This window comes from Hydra viridissima, unplaced genomic scaffold, assembly GCF_058129835.1.
Source record: "Hydra viridissima isolate aposymbiotic clone 2 unplaced genomic scaffold, HvirCarnegie_v1 scaffold_7, whole genome shotgun sequence".
In the NCBI taxonomy this organism is placed as follows: domain Eukaryota; kingdom Metazoa; phylum Cnidaria; class Hydrozoa; order Anthoathecata; family Hydridae; genus Hydra; species Hydra viridissima.
The window spans coordinates 6364596-6383728 of record NW_028324306.1 but is presented as its reverse complement, the minus strand read 5'-3'; the positions used below and the strand labels follow the sequence as shown (position 1 = coordinate 6383728).

Sequence of the window (19133 nt, the reverse complement as noted above, 5' to 3'; positions counted from 1 at the left end):
CATATATGTACCGAATCCCGAAAGGGTTTAGCCATGAAAACGAGGGTCATAATCTGGCAAATAACTATATCCAAGCTTTATCTTAAACTTGCAGGAAAGCATAAAATTTCGAAGTAAATTAAATAGACCATGTATATTACGTTCTTACTTAGATAAACTTGTATACTTTGATATAGATTTTCTATTTTTATTTTGGCTGTTGTGAAACTGTTAAAAAGTTTACTTTTAGCAGTTTCATAACAGCCAACTTTTGTAATAACAAATTGTTGTGATTCAAGCTGTAAGATATTTTCAAAATGCTAACAGATTAACTTTTATAAACAGTTACTTCTCATAATAGGAAACTTTTTAACATAATAAAAAACAAAATATATTTTGAATTATTCATCTTAAAATAAATTTAAGATTTGATATCTTTTACTTGCAAGCCTAAAAGAACAAAAAACAAAAAAAACATTTTATATACACATACAAATGAAACTGAACTATGAAACTATAAAAAGAAAGTGAAAACAAAATTACTGAATTAGTACCTGGGGGTAAAGACTGTTTCAGCTTCTCTGCTTTTTCTTTATCTTGAACAGTTAGGGTATATAAGTTGCGACTGCACCGGACTTTGAACTTAACTGAGTTGTCCTTTTTCTTCATAATCTTGACAGCTAAATATTTAAAAACATTCAGAAGATTTTAAGATATTTGGTTAGATTATAATCCTTTAAAAAAACATTAAAACATTTCTAACTGACGTTAAATTCCTAGATATATATTGAATTATTTGGTCTTTATAAATCAACCAAAAAAGTTTTATCAGATGGCACACATGCGCACTTGTATATGTTGTTATAAGAATTTACTCTTCTTGTAATTAAGAAATGATTTTGCTAATTTTGATACTGCAAGCTGTAAATATTGCTAATATTAGTTGGTATTAGAAAACCTACCTTCAGGGCCATAACTATTAGAAGAACCAAATACATTAACATTTCATAATGTAAAATAATATTCAATTTTATTGATTTTGTATCAAAGAATTAAGAGAATACATTAAATGCAAATTTGTAACCTACACAGGAGCAGAGAGACTACATGTTAATAGCATGAACCCATTGTTTTTTTGTATTAGTTATATTGTTACATGGTAAGCTGAAAAACTAAGCCAGGGCTTAACATTGATTTGATGTTAAAGGTGTTTAAAAAAGATTATTTGGCTTTTTTTTTTGTAGGAAATATTTGTTTCAAAAATAGCGAAGGCTTACATACATTTTGCATCTTTTCTTCGAGCTGTAAGCAAAAAATCCTTTATCTCCTTGATTTCACGTGGCTAAAGTAAGAAAGTGATAACACCGGTTATTCTGCGACACGGTGTATCTGTAAGGTATCTGTCGCAGATTCCCGTAGTATATATTTAAAACAATTATTTGGTGAAACGTTGTAGTATATTTAGCTGCTTATACTTTTGAAAATTAGAAAATCAAACAAAGTTTTATAAAATAATCAATAGGATACGAAATGCTTACCATTTTAAGTTAGTCTATTTAGCCTAAAAAACAAACAAGAAAGAACTCAGAGATTTCTATAAATATGGTCATTTTTAGTAGAGCAGAACAGGTATATCATAATAAATGTGAGCTTTGACCATTTACAAAAATGTTACTATGGTTCTACATTTATTTTTGCTTCGTTTAGCAATGCAAAAAAATTATTTAAAGAGTGGAATAAAGGATAACAATTTATTTGTAAATAAAAATCATAAACTTAAGAAATTAGATCACAGCAAAGCAAACCGAAATACTTTTAGATTTCAAAGATAATTCAGGATTGAAAAATGACATTAACCTACAACAGCGGAGATGAAATTTAAAAGAGTTTAAGAAGTTGGAAGCGAAACTTGTCTCGATGTTCTCTGACGGACCATGTCGGAGCAAGTAGAACACCGAAACAGATTAAGTTTGCTTTTAAAGATGTACAAAAGATTCTACAAAATTAGTGACTAAAACGCAATCAATTTCTTCTTATATTGTATTAAGCGATATTTTCCCTAGTAGAAAAAATGGAAATGTCTAACTTACATCAAGATATCTTAATTCATGCAAAAAGTGACCTTGCCAATGCATTTAAGGAGTGCTGTCTAAAAATATCAGAAAAAAAGTATATATTTAAGCTTTTGCCTAAGCCCTAGGGTCACAAGAATGTAGCTATGATTTTCACCTAGTGACACAGTGCCACTAATCACTTAAAAGGATACTTTTTGTTGTTGCAGCTATTAAACAATTTACAGACAGGTTTTTTCGATACCAACTTCACCATTTATGTTAATACTATAATTAACAAGCTAAACTCTTGTGACTCTAAACCTTGCTATGCATTTATGCTGTATTAATTTTATAACCCTAATTTAAAATATATTTTTTTTAAATATGTATTTTTCAATATTATTAGAGTGATAAAAAGAAGCCTTTTCTTACTTTTCAAGTTAGAAATAGCATTAAAGATTAAACTTGTGTCACAGTTATCTCATTGTATTTTCAGTTTTGGTACATTCACAATACATGGCTTAGAGTCAGCTATTAGTCAAACAATATCTTTAGCATTGAAACTTCAAGAACAGTTTCCAACAAAAATACAGGTTGGTTGGAAATATCAAGTTTTCAAAATTGTTTTTCAATTTCCAACTGGTGGAAATAATTGGTCAATATTTTAGGATCAAGCATATAGTCAAAATTCTTGCATAAAAAAGAATTTTTTTCTGACAAGGATTTTCTAAATTTTTTCCTTCATTTTGTATTAAGGTTAGTTGCATGACATCTTCTGTTGATCTTGTAAAAGGTTTAGGAATCATCGCCAAGGTATAAAAACATTTTCCCCTCCTTCCCACATTTGTCTCATTACAAGCCAGTATTACTTTGTTTAAGGCATAAATTGACTACAAAATGAACTAGAAAATGTAAAGGTTTCCAGTGTAACAGATAAAATCTTTACCCAAAATTATTGCTTGTCCTAATTATTCTCACTATTTTTCAAGCCCTCATTTAAATCATACAAGTTATTGATCAGCCAAATAATGAGAGTGAAACATCCAAATAAATTATATTTATAGATTTAAAATCAAATTTATTTAAAAGTTACAAATACTAATAAATGCAAGTTACTGAAACGCAAATTAAAATTGAAATGCAAATTAAGAGACTGAAAAGAAAGATCATTTAAGTAATAACAGAGCTGAATAGTCATTAAAAAAAAAAGTGAACTTACTTTGATGTTTAGTCTTCTGAAAAAAAAGGCCAGGATTAGAAATTCCATTGATTCTTAGTGCATCTTTTATTATTGTGTTTTCTAAAATCTTACCAAATTACAATTCATCAACAATATGAATTTACTTTGTTACTGGGCAAATAAAATATTTAAGTGAAAAACATTTTTTAAAACTATTCTAAAACAAATTTCAAAAACTGTTGGGTGATTTTTGAAAAGTGCAGCGAAAAAACAATTTGGAATTCTATTTTTGATTTTTGAAAAGTACAGCAAAAAACAATTTGGAATTCTATTTTTGATTTGTATTCAAAAATAAATAATGAGGATGAGAAATCTTTTGTAATTTCCATCTATAAAAGCATATCACCTCTTTACCTCTAAAAAAATCTTTAAAAGAAGATAGACTGTAATAGAACTTTGTTTTTGCTGGCATAAATGATTAGTTTATGAATGTTAAATAAATATGAAAAATATATTAAAGCAAAGAAAATAAACTCCTTTTATAAACTCAGTTTTTCTTCCACTAACATAACTTGTGCTTTTATTATTATTATTATTATTATTATTATTATTATTATTATTATTATTATCATTATTATTATTATTACTATTATTATTATTATTATTATTATCATTATTATTATTATTATTATTACTATTATTATTATTATTATTATTATTATTATTATTATTATCACTATTATTATTACTATTATTATTATTATTATTATTATTATTATTATTATTATTATTATTATTATTATTATTATTATTATTATTTTAATTTGATAGGAAATTGAGCCTGAAGGCCTAAAACGAACTTGTGCCATACTACACGTCACTATAGCAAGCTCAAAAGAAGTTTAACATTTTCTGATTTTTTTTTACAAAATTTACCGTAGATATGCTTCATCCAAATGTTTATTATCATGTTTTAAATTTTTCTCTCCGTGTGGATAAATATAATTTTAACATCATATAAATATAAGGTGTGTTGAAACTTGTAATATTTTTTTTGATGTATAAATGGTTTTAATAAGAATTGTAAATAATCTTTCTTCTTTTTCTATTGCTTTTACAAAGCTGTTACAAGCTTTTAATGTACGAAAGGTTTCTTTGAAGACAAACATCGAGCTCAACAGTTTAACCATACTCAATTAACATTTTCGGTTAGTAAACATTTTCGTAGCTATAACAATTTTTCAGGAGAGCCAAAAAAACTGCACATCTCTATACAACGATTTATCAACTTGCCTTCATAAATAAACTAAAATAACATAAACTAACAATACAAACAAATTTATATTAAAAAATCATTTTCACCAAAAATCTCACTTAGGGCCTTTTACCTTTCAGGTATCGATATGTAGTTAAGTACTTCAAAAGTATTTCGATATTAGTACTGTAAAAATGTATTCGGAAGAAAATGACACTTACGTTAAGTATGCCACATTTATGAACACAAAATGTTTTATTAATTAAAATAATCACCTTTACAATCAATTACTTACTGTCATTTACCGTTCAAGGAATCATCGCCAATCTCCTAAAACTGAATTGGGAGATGAGAAATCTGTTTGCTTCAACTCGTGTTCATTATGAAATTCTTTGTTCTTACCAAACTGTTAATCACGTCTCTGAATAAATGTTAATCTGTAGAATATGAATAAATGTTAATGAAAATGTTAATGAAATATGAATGTTAATGAAATGTAAATAAATGTTAATGAAATATGAATAAATGTAAATGAAAAAATAAATGAATCTGAATAAATGTTAATCTGTAGAATATGGAGGGTAAAGCAGAATTTTACTTTCCAGCTCCATCTGCTTCAGTTGGGTCTTCTTCGTCACGTATAACTTGGTGTTATCATGGAACAGAAGAAACTTCCTTCAATTTGGCAGTGCTGGGGAAATTTTTAGTAAACATTCGTCGACACATTGGAGTTGAGAACAAAAAATCTCAATAACTTTTAATCTCATCACCTCATGATGAACCAAATGCTCAAGAAATGCTTGAGCAGATAAGAGTCAGTTTTGGGTCCTTTCTGGAATGGTTAATCTAGGTCCAGCCAGGCAAATGCTTGATGAAGATGCGGCCGAAGAGTTTTACAAAACAATTATAAACAAAAGAAACCTAACAACACGAAAACTTATAATTCTATAAAGTAAGATTGAAATGATAACATTTTTTGAATTTGACAAAAATCAGACGTTTTTCGCTATTTTTGCTTCAAATATGCATCAAAAATGTGCTAACAATTCGCGAAAACGCAAAGATTTTAGCATCCAACAAAACGAAGTTAAAGTCGTTTATAAGGAACAGAAAAAAACTGAAGTTTTGCAACAAATAAAATTATAAATTAAAAATAAAAGAAAAACTCAGTGTTATTACGCTCTGAAACATACTTCTAAGAGCTATTGGTTTCGTTACTTTTTTCGTTATTTTTATTGCGAATTTTTGAAACATTAAGTCGAGTAGATTGCCTCACTCATGTGAAAGTTACTTAGACTTCATGCAAATTGCTTAATTTCAATGCAAATTGTCATATTAGAAAAAAAAGTATTAGATTGAAGGTTCAATTGTTGAGCATTTGAGAACAGATGCGTTAGAATTTAATTTCTGTGACTTTTCATTTTCAAAATAAGAAAAAATAAACATTTTACAAGTCCCAGAAAACTTTTTTAATTGATTACGAATAAAGCATAAAATAAAAACCTCAAGCAACTTGATTGACTGGAATTGCTAAAAAAGCTCTGCTTTATTCTCCTTTACAACAGAATAGTATTTATAGTTTTTTAATGATCAGAAAGTGCCGCTTCAATAAAGATTTTTTTAGATGCCAATTTCGGCCAGTTAAATTTTACTTGCTGCTCTGCACCTCCAATTGATGCCCCGCTACACACTATTCAAAAAGAGCACGCAGAACCAGTATAAAACAATTGTCTTGCAAATGCAACCTTCAATTCCATTTAAGTCAGCTTCAATGATCCTAGAAGTTCTGTTAACCTTCATGATGGATGTAGTTCTATCAGCTTCAACTGCACTAGTGACGCAGTTTCTACTTTCATTTTTTGACCTATCAAACAAATGCATTAAATAGTTTATTTTTCAGGTTCTTTTTCTTTAACAGTTATTCTCTCTTCATCTGACATCTTGTTTTCCAATATGTTTTTTTATCAGATGAAAGTTTAAAGCAGCTTAGAACATTTTTTAGCAGTAACTTACTAAGTGCTATATTTCTTAAATATTGTTGGATTCTATCTTTTGAAGCACGAGTTAAACATAAAGGCTTTGATCATTGAATTACTGTAATAAACATGCACGATGGTTAATGACATTTCAAAGCTATTAACTTAAAATAGTTTAAAGGTCAGATAAAGATAATGTAGCTAATTGTCTTTCAAATTTATCTTTATTTTATAACAAATCCATACGTACCTCATTCGATGAGCCGTCTATAATACAAGTTTAGAATACTAGTCATAAAGATTATTCAACCAATGGAAACAGGAGACTGGAGCGATAATGTACTTGAACTCTTTAAACAGTACTAAGATTGGTTGCCAAAAACAATAGAACATTAAAGCAAATCAAAAGCAACAGCTATTTTACACAACCACACAGACATCCAATGTCTACTTGCAGTTCTTCATCTGAAAAATTATGGAGATCTCGACCGCACTTCAGTATCTGTTTTAAAAATGATTTCTGAATTTAATGATAATATAACTCTACAAACTAAAGATTTTTATTTGAAGTTTTTCATCAGCAAAACATTTATATATGCAACACTATTTAAATTGAGTTAAATTCTATTTACAATTACATACTAAACTAAACGGATAAAACTTAAATTTGGCTTTCTTAGTTCTTTACTAAACTCTGTTACACACTTTGATAAGAACTTTTGTAAAAACAATATAGTTTTACGGTTGCATATGTATAGTCACAATGTATATTCTGAATGGCCTGATAGTAACAGACCCGTATTGTTCGCACCAAATTGTTTTGTTGCCAATAAAAGCACCAAGATCGTTGATCACCATATTCGATGATCAAAGTTTTTGTGGCTTGGAAAAAAATTCAACAAATATTTAATAGCGTCTTGGTTTTATAAATTCACCATAAACTAGAGAGAATCTTTTATTTGAATAGCTAAAAGTTTGATTGCATCGAGTCAATGCCACGTTTACAGAACACTCTTTACACCATTTGACTTCTGTAAAAAAGCTTTTCAGCTAAATGCATAAGTTAAGGCATTTTAGACAGGTGTAGAATTGCCGCCGGTACCGGTGTAGAATTTTTAAACCATAAGATGATCATTCAGAAAACGTAAAAAACTTAAAACGGCTTAAACTTTCGCTGTTGTCTCAACAACGCAATTCGTTTCTTATCATCTTCAAATTTCCTTCTCAATTCAGCAATTTCTAAAAATAAAACAAAAGTAACAACTTAATGATAATTACAGACTACAATCCCAGGATCTCAAAGTGAGAAAAAGGATCTTTTTTTCAATCTTGAAATCCCGGGATTAACTAAAATTTACTTTTTTATAAGTAGACCCATTTAATTTTGAGCTGACGGATGACAATCACAAAGATTAACATTCAATTTTCGATTTCATTTCATTTCATTTTTGTCATTTTTGAGAAAACTTACATCATAATTTCATTCACTTAGAAAAAAGCGAAATAAAAAAAAAGGAAATATTTCTGTATTTTTTAAAATGTGAAAAAAAAAAAAAAAAAGATGGTTTTTCTATCTTTAATTACGTTGTACAATATAAACAGAAAAAATACAATGATTAGTTATAAAAACATTATTTTTGTGATGGGAACATTTAAGCGAATTGTTATTTGGAAAATGTTACAGTACTTATAGCGAACGTCGTTTGTTAGATTAGATTAATGTATATTCACAAGGCTGGTTAGCTATTCTTTCACTTCAGACACTACTACTGATGGCAAAGAATGATACGTAGATTCGCTTCAAATAGCATCTGAAATAGAACGTTCTGCATCATTAAGTGTAACGAATGGGATCAATAGGGCTTTTTCGAAAGGTCTTAATGAAAACAACAAGATACAGATATTGTACTCAAAATTACAAAAGGAATGTCGTTGTTTGAAAACAGGGGATTCTCAAGGAGATAAATGAGATCAACATTTTCATATTTAAGGATTTTAAAACCTGCTAACGTAAAATCAGAACAAGTTTTTTCGTCAGCTAGATTACACTGTACCAAATGAATAAATCAACTTGGTGATAACACTTTTGATGAGGTTTTATTGCCAACAACAAAAAAACATTTCATAGAAAAAGTTATTTTAAGATAAAAACATTAGTCAAATTATTTTCCTTGAGTGAAACGATAATGTAATTCTTTATCTACATTTATTTAAACTTTTAAAACTAAACTTACAATTTCAGTAGAAAATACTCACACTTAGGGGTTGAAATTGGGATTTGGGACTGAGATCCTAGAATTAAAAGTTATTGATCAGCTGCTGATTGCTGCTTCGATATTAGCATTTATTGTTATGTTGATTTCTCTTACAATCTGTTGATTTATTATGTTTCAATTATAGTTGTTTTCTTTATTAACGTGTTTGAAAAGAGAAAGTACGTTATAAAATAGACGCTTGGAAATGTCGATAAGTGTATTTGCATATATAGAGCCTTGCAGAAAACACTTGTTCAAAACACGTTAGAATTAGCCTCGAGTAAGTAAAAGGGTCTGCTGCGAAAGTGATTTCACGATTTACTCTAATTTTCGTACTTAAATTGAAATTAGTTAGAGTTTTAGCAACTATATATAACTTACTGTCTCGCTTAACTTCTCTTTGTTGAAATACATAAAAATTCATGAGTTCCTGAAAAAAGACAAAATGAATGGAAAGTTACACTAAAGAAACACATTCAAACTCTTTGTAATATAAAATTACTATCAAATAGTTAAATGATAAGTTTTAACTTTTTTTCTGGTACCTTTTCTTGCCTTTCATTTTTCTCTCTTTTCTTCATCTTTTTGTTCATTTTTGGTTTTGCAGCTGTTGCTGATTTTTTTACAGGTATAGTTGTCCACCCTTCATCATCAGGTTCATTATCACTTTTTTTCTGTTAATAAAAAAAAATCAAAAAATAACAGAGCCAAGCACGTGAAAACAAAATATAATTTTGACAATTTGTTATTCAAGTTATATTGAAGAAGCCTCATGACATTGAGATACCTAAGCCATAACGTTTTGTGCTAAATGACTCGCTAAAAGAAATATGTCTAGCGGCGCTGGCTAAAACAATTGTTTTGAATAAATCACATATGGCCTGATAAGGCTGTAACCTGAGCTTAATGTTCTGGAGAAACCTTTTGGAGGGAGTAATATATACACATCCCTGATATCAAAAATACAAAAACTGAAATGAAACTATTTCGTCCGAAAATAAAAATCATTTTTAAAAATCTTATTTTTTAACACATACTGTTTGAATGATAGCTTCATGTATTTTGCATTTTTTACTATATAAGTAATTCTTTCTATTGAATTATGAAATTTTTCCTTTGATTTGATAGTAGAAATATGGCTTATAAAGTTTTTTGTCTTCCAAAATTTTTTTATTATTTTTTTAAATTCTTATTTAATTACACATATTGAATAAATTAAAACTTCTTATTTTTTCATCAAATCTTTCAAATCAAACTTTAATTTATATCAACCATAAATATTTTTATTCTGGTGGTGGTTAGTAGAATTTTTAAAATTGTGTTTTTCTCAAATTTCTGGGAAACTGCTGTTGTTCATTTAGTTTGCACATCAAGTGACAACAAAATACAATAGTTTGAAAATGCCAAATACAATAAAATCACAAAATCCAGGAAGACTGTGTGTATGCTTTGTATGAAAAGTTGTACTCACAGTCTTACACCATTTCTGATCGAATGAATCAAAGAGCAGTATTCATGTCAAATTGACTTTGATACAAGAGTGCTTGAAGGCATTTGTGACAATCGCAGAATTAGTCTTCAAAGAAAGCACAATAGAGGAAATATCAGTCTTCCCATTTTTTTTCAATTTTCCACAATAATCATTTGCTCCACTACAAGGGGTCAGATTTGTGATTGCCTGATCTGCAAAATTGGCCTTACAAAGTTGAATGAAAAACACCCCTTGAAAATTTTGAACACTTCTCAACCTGCAGAAGTAGAAAAATGATGCTCATTTTGCTTGACAGTAATTGGAAAAGTATTGACACACAATTGCACTCATTATACCTTCAGAGAAAACATGCTCCTACTTGCTTCAGCTGACCCCACAGTAGGTGAACAAATTGCATTTTCAGTTATCACATCTAAAGATGCTTCACCACATGGCATCCATCACATATTTTATGAGATGGATTTGTGAAAAATAGAAAATATTTTACTTTTGCTTCAATACAAGTTATTTGTTTAAATATTGGAACTCTTAGCTTTAGAAATTACAACTAATATGTCCACTTTTTATTGCAAAATTACTTCAGTGCAATTTTAGGTCCTTATTGCTCAAAAAAACTTTTTGGTAGTAAGCCTAAGTTGACAGCAGAGGATTTAGTGTAACTTCAGTCAAAGACAGGGTTGTCTTATTCAGGCATTAAAAAACTTGCCAACACTCTGAATCAAGTTACAAAATCGCCAATTGTTGAACCAAATTATAGAGTAAAGTTTATGCAACTTGGAAGTCAACTTACCAATTATTTTTCTCAGAGTGCAATTGATATTTCCCTGGATCAAACAAAAACAAGGCAACAAATTGTTTTACTCTGCAAGAATCTTAAAAAGATTCAAAATGTGATCTTGACACAGAGACAAATAAAATCAGAACATCTTGTCAAGCTAGGGTTGGATGTTGGCAGTGGTTTTTTCAAAATCAGTCTTAGCATTCAAGAGTTCAATACAAATCACATGCAAGTAGTCACCCATGCACATGGTGTGACACTGACTGGCGAAATTTGGAAAATTGTGGGAATCTTTGTACACTTGGATCACATTGAAATTGCTTTGAAGCCTTCAAAACTGCTGGAAAAGATTTGAAAAAAGCATGCTTGACTTGATTCCACCCATGGAACTATATCTTCTTCTGGGTATGGTGAACCTCCTCTACAAAGGATTGAAAGACAGGTAGTCAATAATGGAAGAATTGCTTACTGCACTTCGCATCAAAATTCAGCCTTTTCATGGAGGTTACTTTGCAGGAAATGACTGCCATAAACTACTGAAAAACATTGATGTGGTTCAAAGGCTTGTTGAACAGAATTTAAGAGCTCATTTACAGCCTTGGAAAGGGAAAGTGTGACTCATCCAAAGTTCATTCTATGTTCTATCACATTGCACAATTCATTGAAAAACAAAAAGAGCCTCTTGATAAGTTTAGTGAACAAGCAGCTGAATCTCTGCATCTCTGTTTTCATTCTCACTAGGAGCGATACAAAAGAACAAAAAGCAATCCTGAATATGGGAAATGGCTGTAACTCTGTGTTGTGGACTACAACAGTTATCATTTGTAAATTGCAACAGAAATAACATAAATATGCAACATAAATTTTATGTTCATTTGTGTTTGTCATTGATTGTTATTAGAAAGATGCATTATAGACTGAAAAATTTCATGTTGTGTTTCTATTATCAGATTAAAGAATGATTTTAGAATTCATTTTTCAGAAAAACATTGCAAATACTGTAAAAAATGCAAAATATAAGACACTGTCATTTACAGATTATATATATAATAAAATGAGAATTTTAAAAATGATTTTTTTTCTCAGACAAAATAGTTTCATTTCAACTTTTGCATTTTTGATAACAGGGATGTGTATATATCACTCCCTCCAAAGGGTTTCTCAGGAACATCAAGTTGGGGTAATAGCCTCCTTGGGCCACATATGTGAAATAAATCAAGTTTTAAAGCCAAAGTAATGGTTTTAGCCCCCACCAATTGTAATGTGCTGCCCCTAGTTAAGTATACAAAATTTACTGTAAAGAAGTAATTCTTATTGTGCAAAATGAACCAGACAACACATTTATTGTAAAAAAATTTTAGAAAAAGTCAACCTATTAAATCAAGAATTCTAAAATATGTTTAGCTTAGTAAAAACTCTCTTATAAAAAAATCTCTTTTTTTCTGTGGATTGATTAATCATCATTATGTACAGTTATAAATAGTGGCAGCTAAAACTAAAAATATTCACGGCACTCATATCAGACTAAAGTTAGTGGCAGCAGCTCAACATAAATTTCAGCTAGTATGATACCTAATAGTAATAACTTTGTTGTCTAATCACATGAACTAGAAGGAAATCCTTATTGTAACTCTCCAAAAAAACTCTGAGTTCAAGAAATTGAATAAAAACTATGGAGAGAAATGAAGTTAAGTAGATACTTTTTTTAATAGTGAATGTTCAATATTATAACAAAGTAAATATAAAAAAAGTCTATTAATTATGGATAAAGTACTCAATCTGAGCTCATTAACAATTTAATAGAATAAACTTAGAAAAAATAACTGTTGATAACAAAAAGATCTTTATAAACTACCAATTAGTGATCTTACTTTTAGCTGATTTAGATCAAACTCCTTCATAAATGAGTCAACCTCTGCTTGCATAATGCTCTCATCTGGGTATCTATTTTTATATTCATGAATCCATTCTAAACAAAAAAAAAAAAAGTGATATAAAATAAAATAGTTTATAGAATATGTTAATAGCTATTACTTATAGTACCTTAAGATGTGATACCAATATAAATATTAAACATTTTTTAATGTTTTAAGTACAATATATTTAGAAACCTAATAAATTTTATTTGAATGTAGATATTAAGCACAGTATATACAGCTATAAAAAAAACTTACTGCAAATTCCAGACAGAATGGGGTTTGATTCAGTTGACATATATCTAACAACTGCACTACTCAACTCCAGGGCTGTTTCTACAGAACTAGCTTCTTTAAACAAGATATATCCCACTTTAAATACCTATAATTTATAATTTTTATTTCAAAAATGTTAACTGAAAGATTAAACTAAAAAACCAAAAGAAATAAAATTTAAGAATTTAGGAAAACAAGGTATTTTTTATTCAGAACTTTTATTCATAAATAAAAAAAAATCATTAATTAATCATTATGAATACTGCTTGGCATGAAGAAAAGTATGTCACATAGTTAAATCCACATATTTGTAAACTAACAAATTTATCATATTTTTTTGCAATCAAATGAAATTTTAATACAATAAGTCAACCTATAATAATGTTTTCAAGTTTCAACCTCATGTATTTTTTATACATTTTGTCATTTTCATTTTAATCAACTTTAATTAATACACAAAAGTTGATTAAATCTTTCATTAAACGCTTGAATTTATATTTGTTGGTCACATGGTCAGAACAGTCATAGTATTCGATATACAAAAATATTAGAAATAAAGAATTAAAAATAATAATAACAAGTTGCTTAAAGTAATATTTGCTATAATTAACCAATAATTAAATAATCAGAATTAACCAATTATTTAAAAATTATCTTGTTGATTTTAAAGTATAGTTGATCCAAAGAAAGGAGATGATAGAATGATGTCATTGGTATAGATTTCAGTTTAACATGAAAAAAGTTGTAACAATAATTATATGATCTACGAATATTTTTATCAAAAATGACAGAAATTTAAAAAAGAATTGAGAATAAATAAAAATATTAGTAAATTGTTTTTAAAATTTAAATGAATAGACTATTATAATATGATAAATAAATATTTTTATCGGTTTATGTTAAACTTCACTTTCACATAATTAAGGCTATATTTAAAAATAAATAAATGCATAGTAACAAAAGAAATAAATAGAAACACAAAACATCTAAGGGTTTTTTTTATTTACGACATTTGGCTTTTGCAGAAGATAAAGTAGGAGGATTAGAAAGAACTGAAGGGACAACAGTTATCACAACATTCCTCAACTCCACGTTATTTATCGGAGAAACAGCATATAAAACTGGTTCAACAAGTTCATCTTATTTTATAAAAAGCTTATATGCAATTTAAGCAAATGTTGGGACTACTAAGGAAGTATTATAAACATAGTTTATAATACTTCCTTAGAAGTCCTTGGGACTTCTAAGGAAGTATTATAAACATACAACTTAATTAAATACTGGTCAAATGAAGGTTCCTTGAGTTGGTAATCTACAGCAACTTGATCATCAACTGTTCAGGTCTGGATATCACATCAAATTGTAGAAGCTTAGTATGGTGTTAAATTAAATATAGACCTTTTGAAGTGCAAGAATAGAATAGCACTAATATAATACCCTACTACCTTAATATCAAACCTGTATGATTTGGTATTAAGGTAGTAGGGTATTATATTAATGCTATTTTGTTAGTGAAAAATAATTGCAACTTTTGTGGAAAATGTTTGTTTCAGTACATACCTAACTAGAATTTTACATTAACTAATTTGTCTGAAACAGTTACTCCTATACAAATGTTTGTGTGTGTGTGTGTGTGTGTGTGTGTGTGTGTGTGTGTGTGTGTGTGTGTGTGTGTGTGCATGTGTGTGTATACAGTACAATCTCTCTAATTCAAATCTCCTTAATTCAAAAACCTCCAAAAATCAATTAAATGTAAAGTCACTGTGAAATGCGCTTAAGAAAAGTCAACTTTCTATAATTCAAAAATCTTTCTAATTTAAAAATTATTAATAAACTTTTATTTTTCCTCATAAAATTCGAATTAGGGAGATTGTACTGTATGTGTGTGTGTGTGTGTGTGTGTGTGTGTGTGTGTGTGTGTGTGTGTGTGTGTGTGTGTGTGTGTGTGTGTGTGTGTGTGTGTGTGTGTCTAATATCATAATTGCTGTATGAAAATGGCTGATAATTGCAGTATGAAAATTTAAAGCTGTATTTTCTTCATTTCAAAATTACTTGCTGCTGTATTTATCAATACACATTATATATGCATGTGTGAGCATGTATATATGCATGTATATATATAGATACATACATACATACATACATACATACATACATACATACATACATACATACATACATACATACATACATACATACATACATACATACATACATACATACATACTTACATACATACATACTAGGGTATATCATACTTTTGCATGCTTTAATTTTCATTCAGTATGTCACTTTTCCTATGTATTCATAAACCCTGAGTTGAATGGTATAATTTATTTTGGTGAAAAAACAAGTCTAGCTACCAGGAAAACGTTTTTAATTTTCAAAAATATTGTGTTTTTTTACTAAATGATGACTGTTTATGTTATAAATGTACATAATAATTATTTAAAATATTGTTTAACCTTATGCTTAATTTTTATAATATGCTTTGAGTTTTTAACAATATTATTTTGTGTATAAGTATCAGTTAATATTCAAATATACTTTGAAAATATTATAACTACCATTTTAGATTTTATTTCAAACTAATTGCTATACTTGCTGTATTTATATATTCCAGATTCATAATATATTAAAAAAAGAAAAATGGCATTATCAGTTAGCAAGAAAACCAGAAAATCGATTAACACCAAACTAAGTGAGTATCTTGGAGGTCCTAAAAAGTTTCTCCAAACTGAATTTCCAACATTACGTGATTGTTTGCAGCAATGTCTAGATCTGCAGCGAAACAGAATACTAGTCTGTGAAAAAAATCCGCGTAACATATCAACGCAAGAAATTTTTTCTAATGTTGCTAATGAAGTTGCAGAACGGTGGCTTATTTCCAACACAGAATTTAAAGAACCCATAGTTTGTGGAACTAAAGCTATAGCACTAAGAATTAATAGAAGTTGGTCTGCATTCTCTAAGATAGCTCGACACAAATCTCAAAAGGCAAACAAAAAATCCTGGGAACCTAAACTTGATAAACTTTTAGATATTGCTTTTTGCAAATGCAGAATCATTTACTGCAGTGATAATGATGCCCCTTGCAACAAATCTTGTGATGACGGTGCTCATTGCTTTTGCAAATGTGACTTAAATTTAAGAATTCCTAAAAAAGAACTTACTTGGATAAAAACTCAGCGAGAAAAACAAGGTAGTGTTTCATGTATGCAAGAATTTGGTCTTGATCTTAAAGAGACTGCCAAACTTAAGAATCACTAAATTTATGCCAATTCCGTTACTATAAGTGAAGATTTCTTAAAGCAAATGAGCACTGACAGTTTAGTCGCATGGAAGTATTTAAATGCAATATTGAAAGGAAAGCTCGATCCTGAAGTAGCAGCTCTTAAATGTGGTAGATTGTCTCACAGTCGATGGCTTACTTGTGGCATGAGATGTCTGCTTCTCTATATGAGTAAACATGATCTTGAACCTGATAATGCAGAGATCTTAAGACTGCTTGCAACTTGGGTGACTCAGGTTTATTTTCCAATGTTCTTTGAGATTAAAGTTAAGCATGACATTAAATATGGTTCTTGTCATCTTTTAAAACTGTTTCAACTTTGGCAGAAGCAAGATGATAGGATTAAAGAAGCATCTAAACTTTATCTCAAAAGTGAATCTTGGTGGGCTCATCCTGAGAATATACTTGTCTCACTTCTCTGTTCTGATAACTCAGAACAAAGGTTATTTGCCATCAACATAATATTGGCAGTTAGGGCCGGAAGTGAACTTGGCTCAACAGATGTTAGACCATTTAAAGTTCCGCAAACAATAAACCTTGATGCTTGTGACATCAAAGAACTTATCGACTGGGAAAAAGAGGTCATCACTGAACCAATTTTCACTGCAAATATGTCGTTAGTCCAACTCAATGCATTGATAGTTTCTCCCCTGCAGCTACCTCTATACTCATTACATACCCAAAGTTGCAAGAGAGCAGTCAAATTAGTCACAGAAGCAGCTCAGTCAGTCTGTGGTTGGGATAAAAGAGATGGTTTTATAAGAACTCAATTGCAAAATCGTGAACTAATGCCTTTGTTTAAATCAAGAAAAGACTTTATTAGTAATTTATGTAATTACTAATTTAGTATTTTTGATTTTTATTTATACTTTGTTGTGCATAACATTAAATGTTAAATAAATACTTGGTTTTAATGTTGATTTTATAAGAATTTTGGGGAGCTAAAACAAAAATTAAGGCAGCCAGATTTATAATTTGAATTAGTATTTTGAGTAAGTGTAAGGGGAGGGGGCTTTTGCAACTAAGCCCCTTGCTCCTACTCTACCTACTCTATCTCCTACCAGTGCGTGTACAAATATATATATATATACTAATTGTAATATATCTTGATCTTATAATCATAATAAAACTATCTAATATTGATAGAAGGGAGGGGGGGGGCGGAAGCCCTAGCCGTGCATTCTGGCTCAAGAATCCTGGAAGCTAAATGATAATTTTGTGTTTTATAACAAATGGTTTATTTTTTACCTAATATTATTTTAATTTTTATTATTAATTGACTAAAAACATTTAAAAATTAAGCTTTAGTTATAAAAGATTATTTTTTTTAAAAAAAAGCTAATTTTAAAACCAGTTTCCCGGTAGCTAGACATCAATATTTTGCAAAAATATTATTATATTTGAATTCCCCGTACCCAAATACATAGGAATCCAAGCGTGCTAGTCAAAATTCTGAAAAATTAATTTTTGGCTCAAGTATGATATACCCTAATACATACATACATACATACATATATACATACATACATACATACATACATACATACATACATACATACATACATACATACATACATACATACATACATACATACATACATACATACATACATGTATATATATACATACATACATACATAAAAACATACAAACATACATACACACACAAATACTTTTTAAAAAATTCATACATATTTTTCTTTGTTAATGCATATTAAGCTATCTGGTCTGTTAGTTAAATCTTTTGGTCCTGGTTGATCTCTTATTGAAATAGACGCTATTTCACCACAATCAGAGAAAATATTTTCTAAACCAACCTGTAATTTAAGAATTTCAACTTTGATTAAACGTGCATTTGTTTATGCATTCGTTATATACATATATATAATGAATGCATATATAGTTTCAAAACATGTATAAACCAAAAAAACAAATATACATACTTTCCCACAATAAGGAGGTAGATTTATGACAAATAAAGTGTTATTATTTTGGGGATCATTTTTTACATTTTGACGTTTTACAAACAATGTATGAGGAGACGTAGTACTTTTATCAAAGGCCACTTGTAGTGTGTGAAAACCAGCAGCCATTTCTTTCACGTGCTACAAATAAATTTCATGATAATCCTATGCTCCGAATAAGTCCGGATATTCTATATGGATGATTGACAGATTCCCTTCTCTTCCTCAGCACTGTATTTGCTTTAGAGAAATGATGTGTAACTTGGAAAAAAAATCTCCCTGATTAAATATGATCCCCAATCAATAGTTATTTTTACTAACTTTGTCATTTTCTTTTTTTTAATTCATGACTTCTAATTTTAAAACCTCAATGTTTTCGAATCAAAAATTTTAAAATAAGAACTACTATTTTCATTCATTAAGTTAAATTGCATAATTACTCTGTCAAAAATAAAATAGATTCGGAGACAAGACTGGGCAAACTGAGAAAGAGCAAGATTGCAGGAAGTGTAAATATATTTGTGGGGAAAAATGTTTTTTAGATATGACGCTACATATTTACAAACAAAAGATGACTAAGTTCTAAACGTTTTAAAGTTTAGTTTTAAAAATCAAATTCAGTAACTTTCCAAGTAGAAAACATTTTGAATGTTATCTTGACCGAAATATCTTCAAATTTAAACTAATATAAAGCATCCTTGCTCCTTATGTTAAAA

The 19133-nt window shown here is 28.9% G+C and overlaps 3 protein-coding genes across 9 annotated transcripts; 1 reads left to right on the top strand and 2 right to left on the bottom strand.

The window, feature by feature from the left end:
• Positions 1-371: 371 nt before the first annotated feature.
• LOC145184548 (large ribosomal subunit protein eL38-like) lies at positions 372-1925 on the bottom strand. Of its 2 annotated transcripts, none has more exons than XM_080060249.2 (5): positions 1837-1925; positions 1518-1540; positions 1261-1321; positions 534-659; positions 372-429 (listed from the first exon to the last, which is right to left on the bottom strand). In XM_080060249.2, exons 2-5 carry the CDS (start codon positions 1518-1520, stop codon positions 401-403), a joined length of 219 nt encoding a protein of 72 aa, XP_079916375.1. In that variant the 5' UTR covers positions 1521-1540; positions 1837-1925; the 3' UTR covers positions 372-400. The 2 variants fall into 2 exon arrangements, with proteins under 2 accessions (XP_079916375.1, XP_089949499.1); XM_090093373.1 differs by having other exon boundaries at positions 1841-1912.
• LOC145184547 (uncharacterized) lies at positions 1906-5204 on the top strand. Of its 4 annotated transcripts, none has more exons than XM_090093370.1 (4): positions 1906-2148; positions 2530-2626; positions 2790-2846; positions 5074-5195. In XM_090093370.1, the coding sequence occupies exons 1-4, from the start codon at positions 2051-2053 to the stop codon at positions 5110-5112; spliced, it is 291 nt and encodes a 96-aa protein (XP_089949496.1). In that variant the 5' UTR covers positions 1906-2050; the 3' UTR covers positions 5113-5195. The 4 variants fall into 4 exon arrangements, with proteins under 4 accessions (XP_089949496.1, XP_089949495.1, XP_089949498.1 ...); XM_090093369.1 differs by lacking the exon at positions 5074-5195 and adding an exon at positions 4045-4202; XM_090093372.1 differs by lacking the exon at positions 2790-2846 and having other exon boundaries at positions 5074-5204.
• LOC145184239 (ribosomal RNA-processing protein 7 homolog A-like) lies at positions 4037-18580 on the bottom strand. 3 transcript variants are annotated; one of them, XR_016454226.1, is made up of 9 exons: positions 18397-18580; positions 18145-18270; positions 13144-13267; positions 12841-12938; positions 9245-9373; positions 9081-9129; positions 6695-7683; positions 6482-6562; positions 5914-6332 (listed from the first exon to the last, which is right to left on the bottom strand). XR_016454226.1 is itself a non-coding variant. In XM_090093368.1 (7 exons), the coding sequence occupies exons 1-7, from the start codon at positions 18544-18546 to the stop codon at positions 7598-7600; spliced, it is 762 nt and encodes a 253-aa protein (XP_089949494.1). In that variant the 5' UTR covers positions 18547-18580; the 3' UTR covers positions 4037-7597. The 3 variants fall into 3 exon arrangements, 1 of the variants encoding a protein (XP_089949494.1); XR_016454224.1 differs by having other exon boundaries at positions 4037-6562; XM_090093368.1 differs by having other exon boundaries at positions 4037-7683.
• Between the last annotated feature and the right edge of the window lie 553 nt (positions 18581-19133).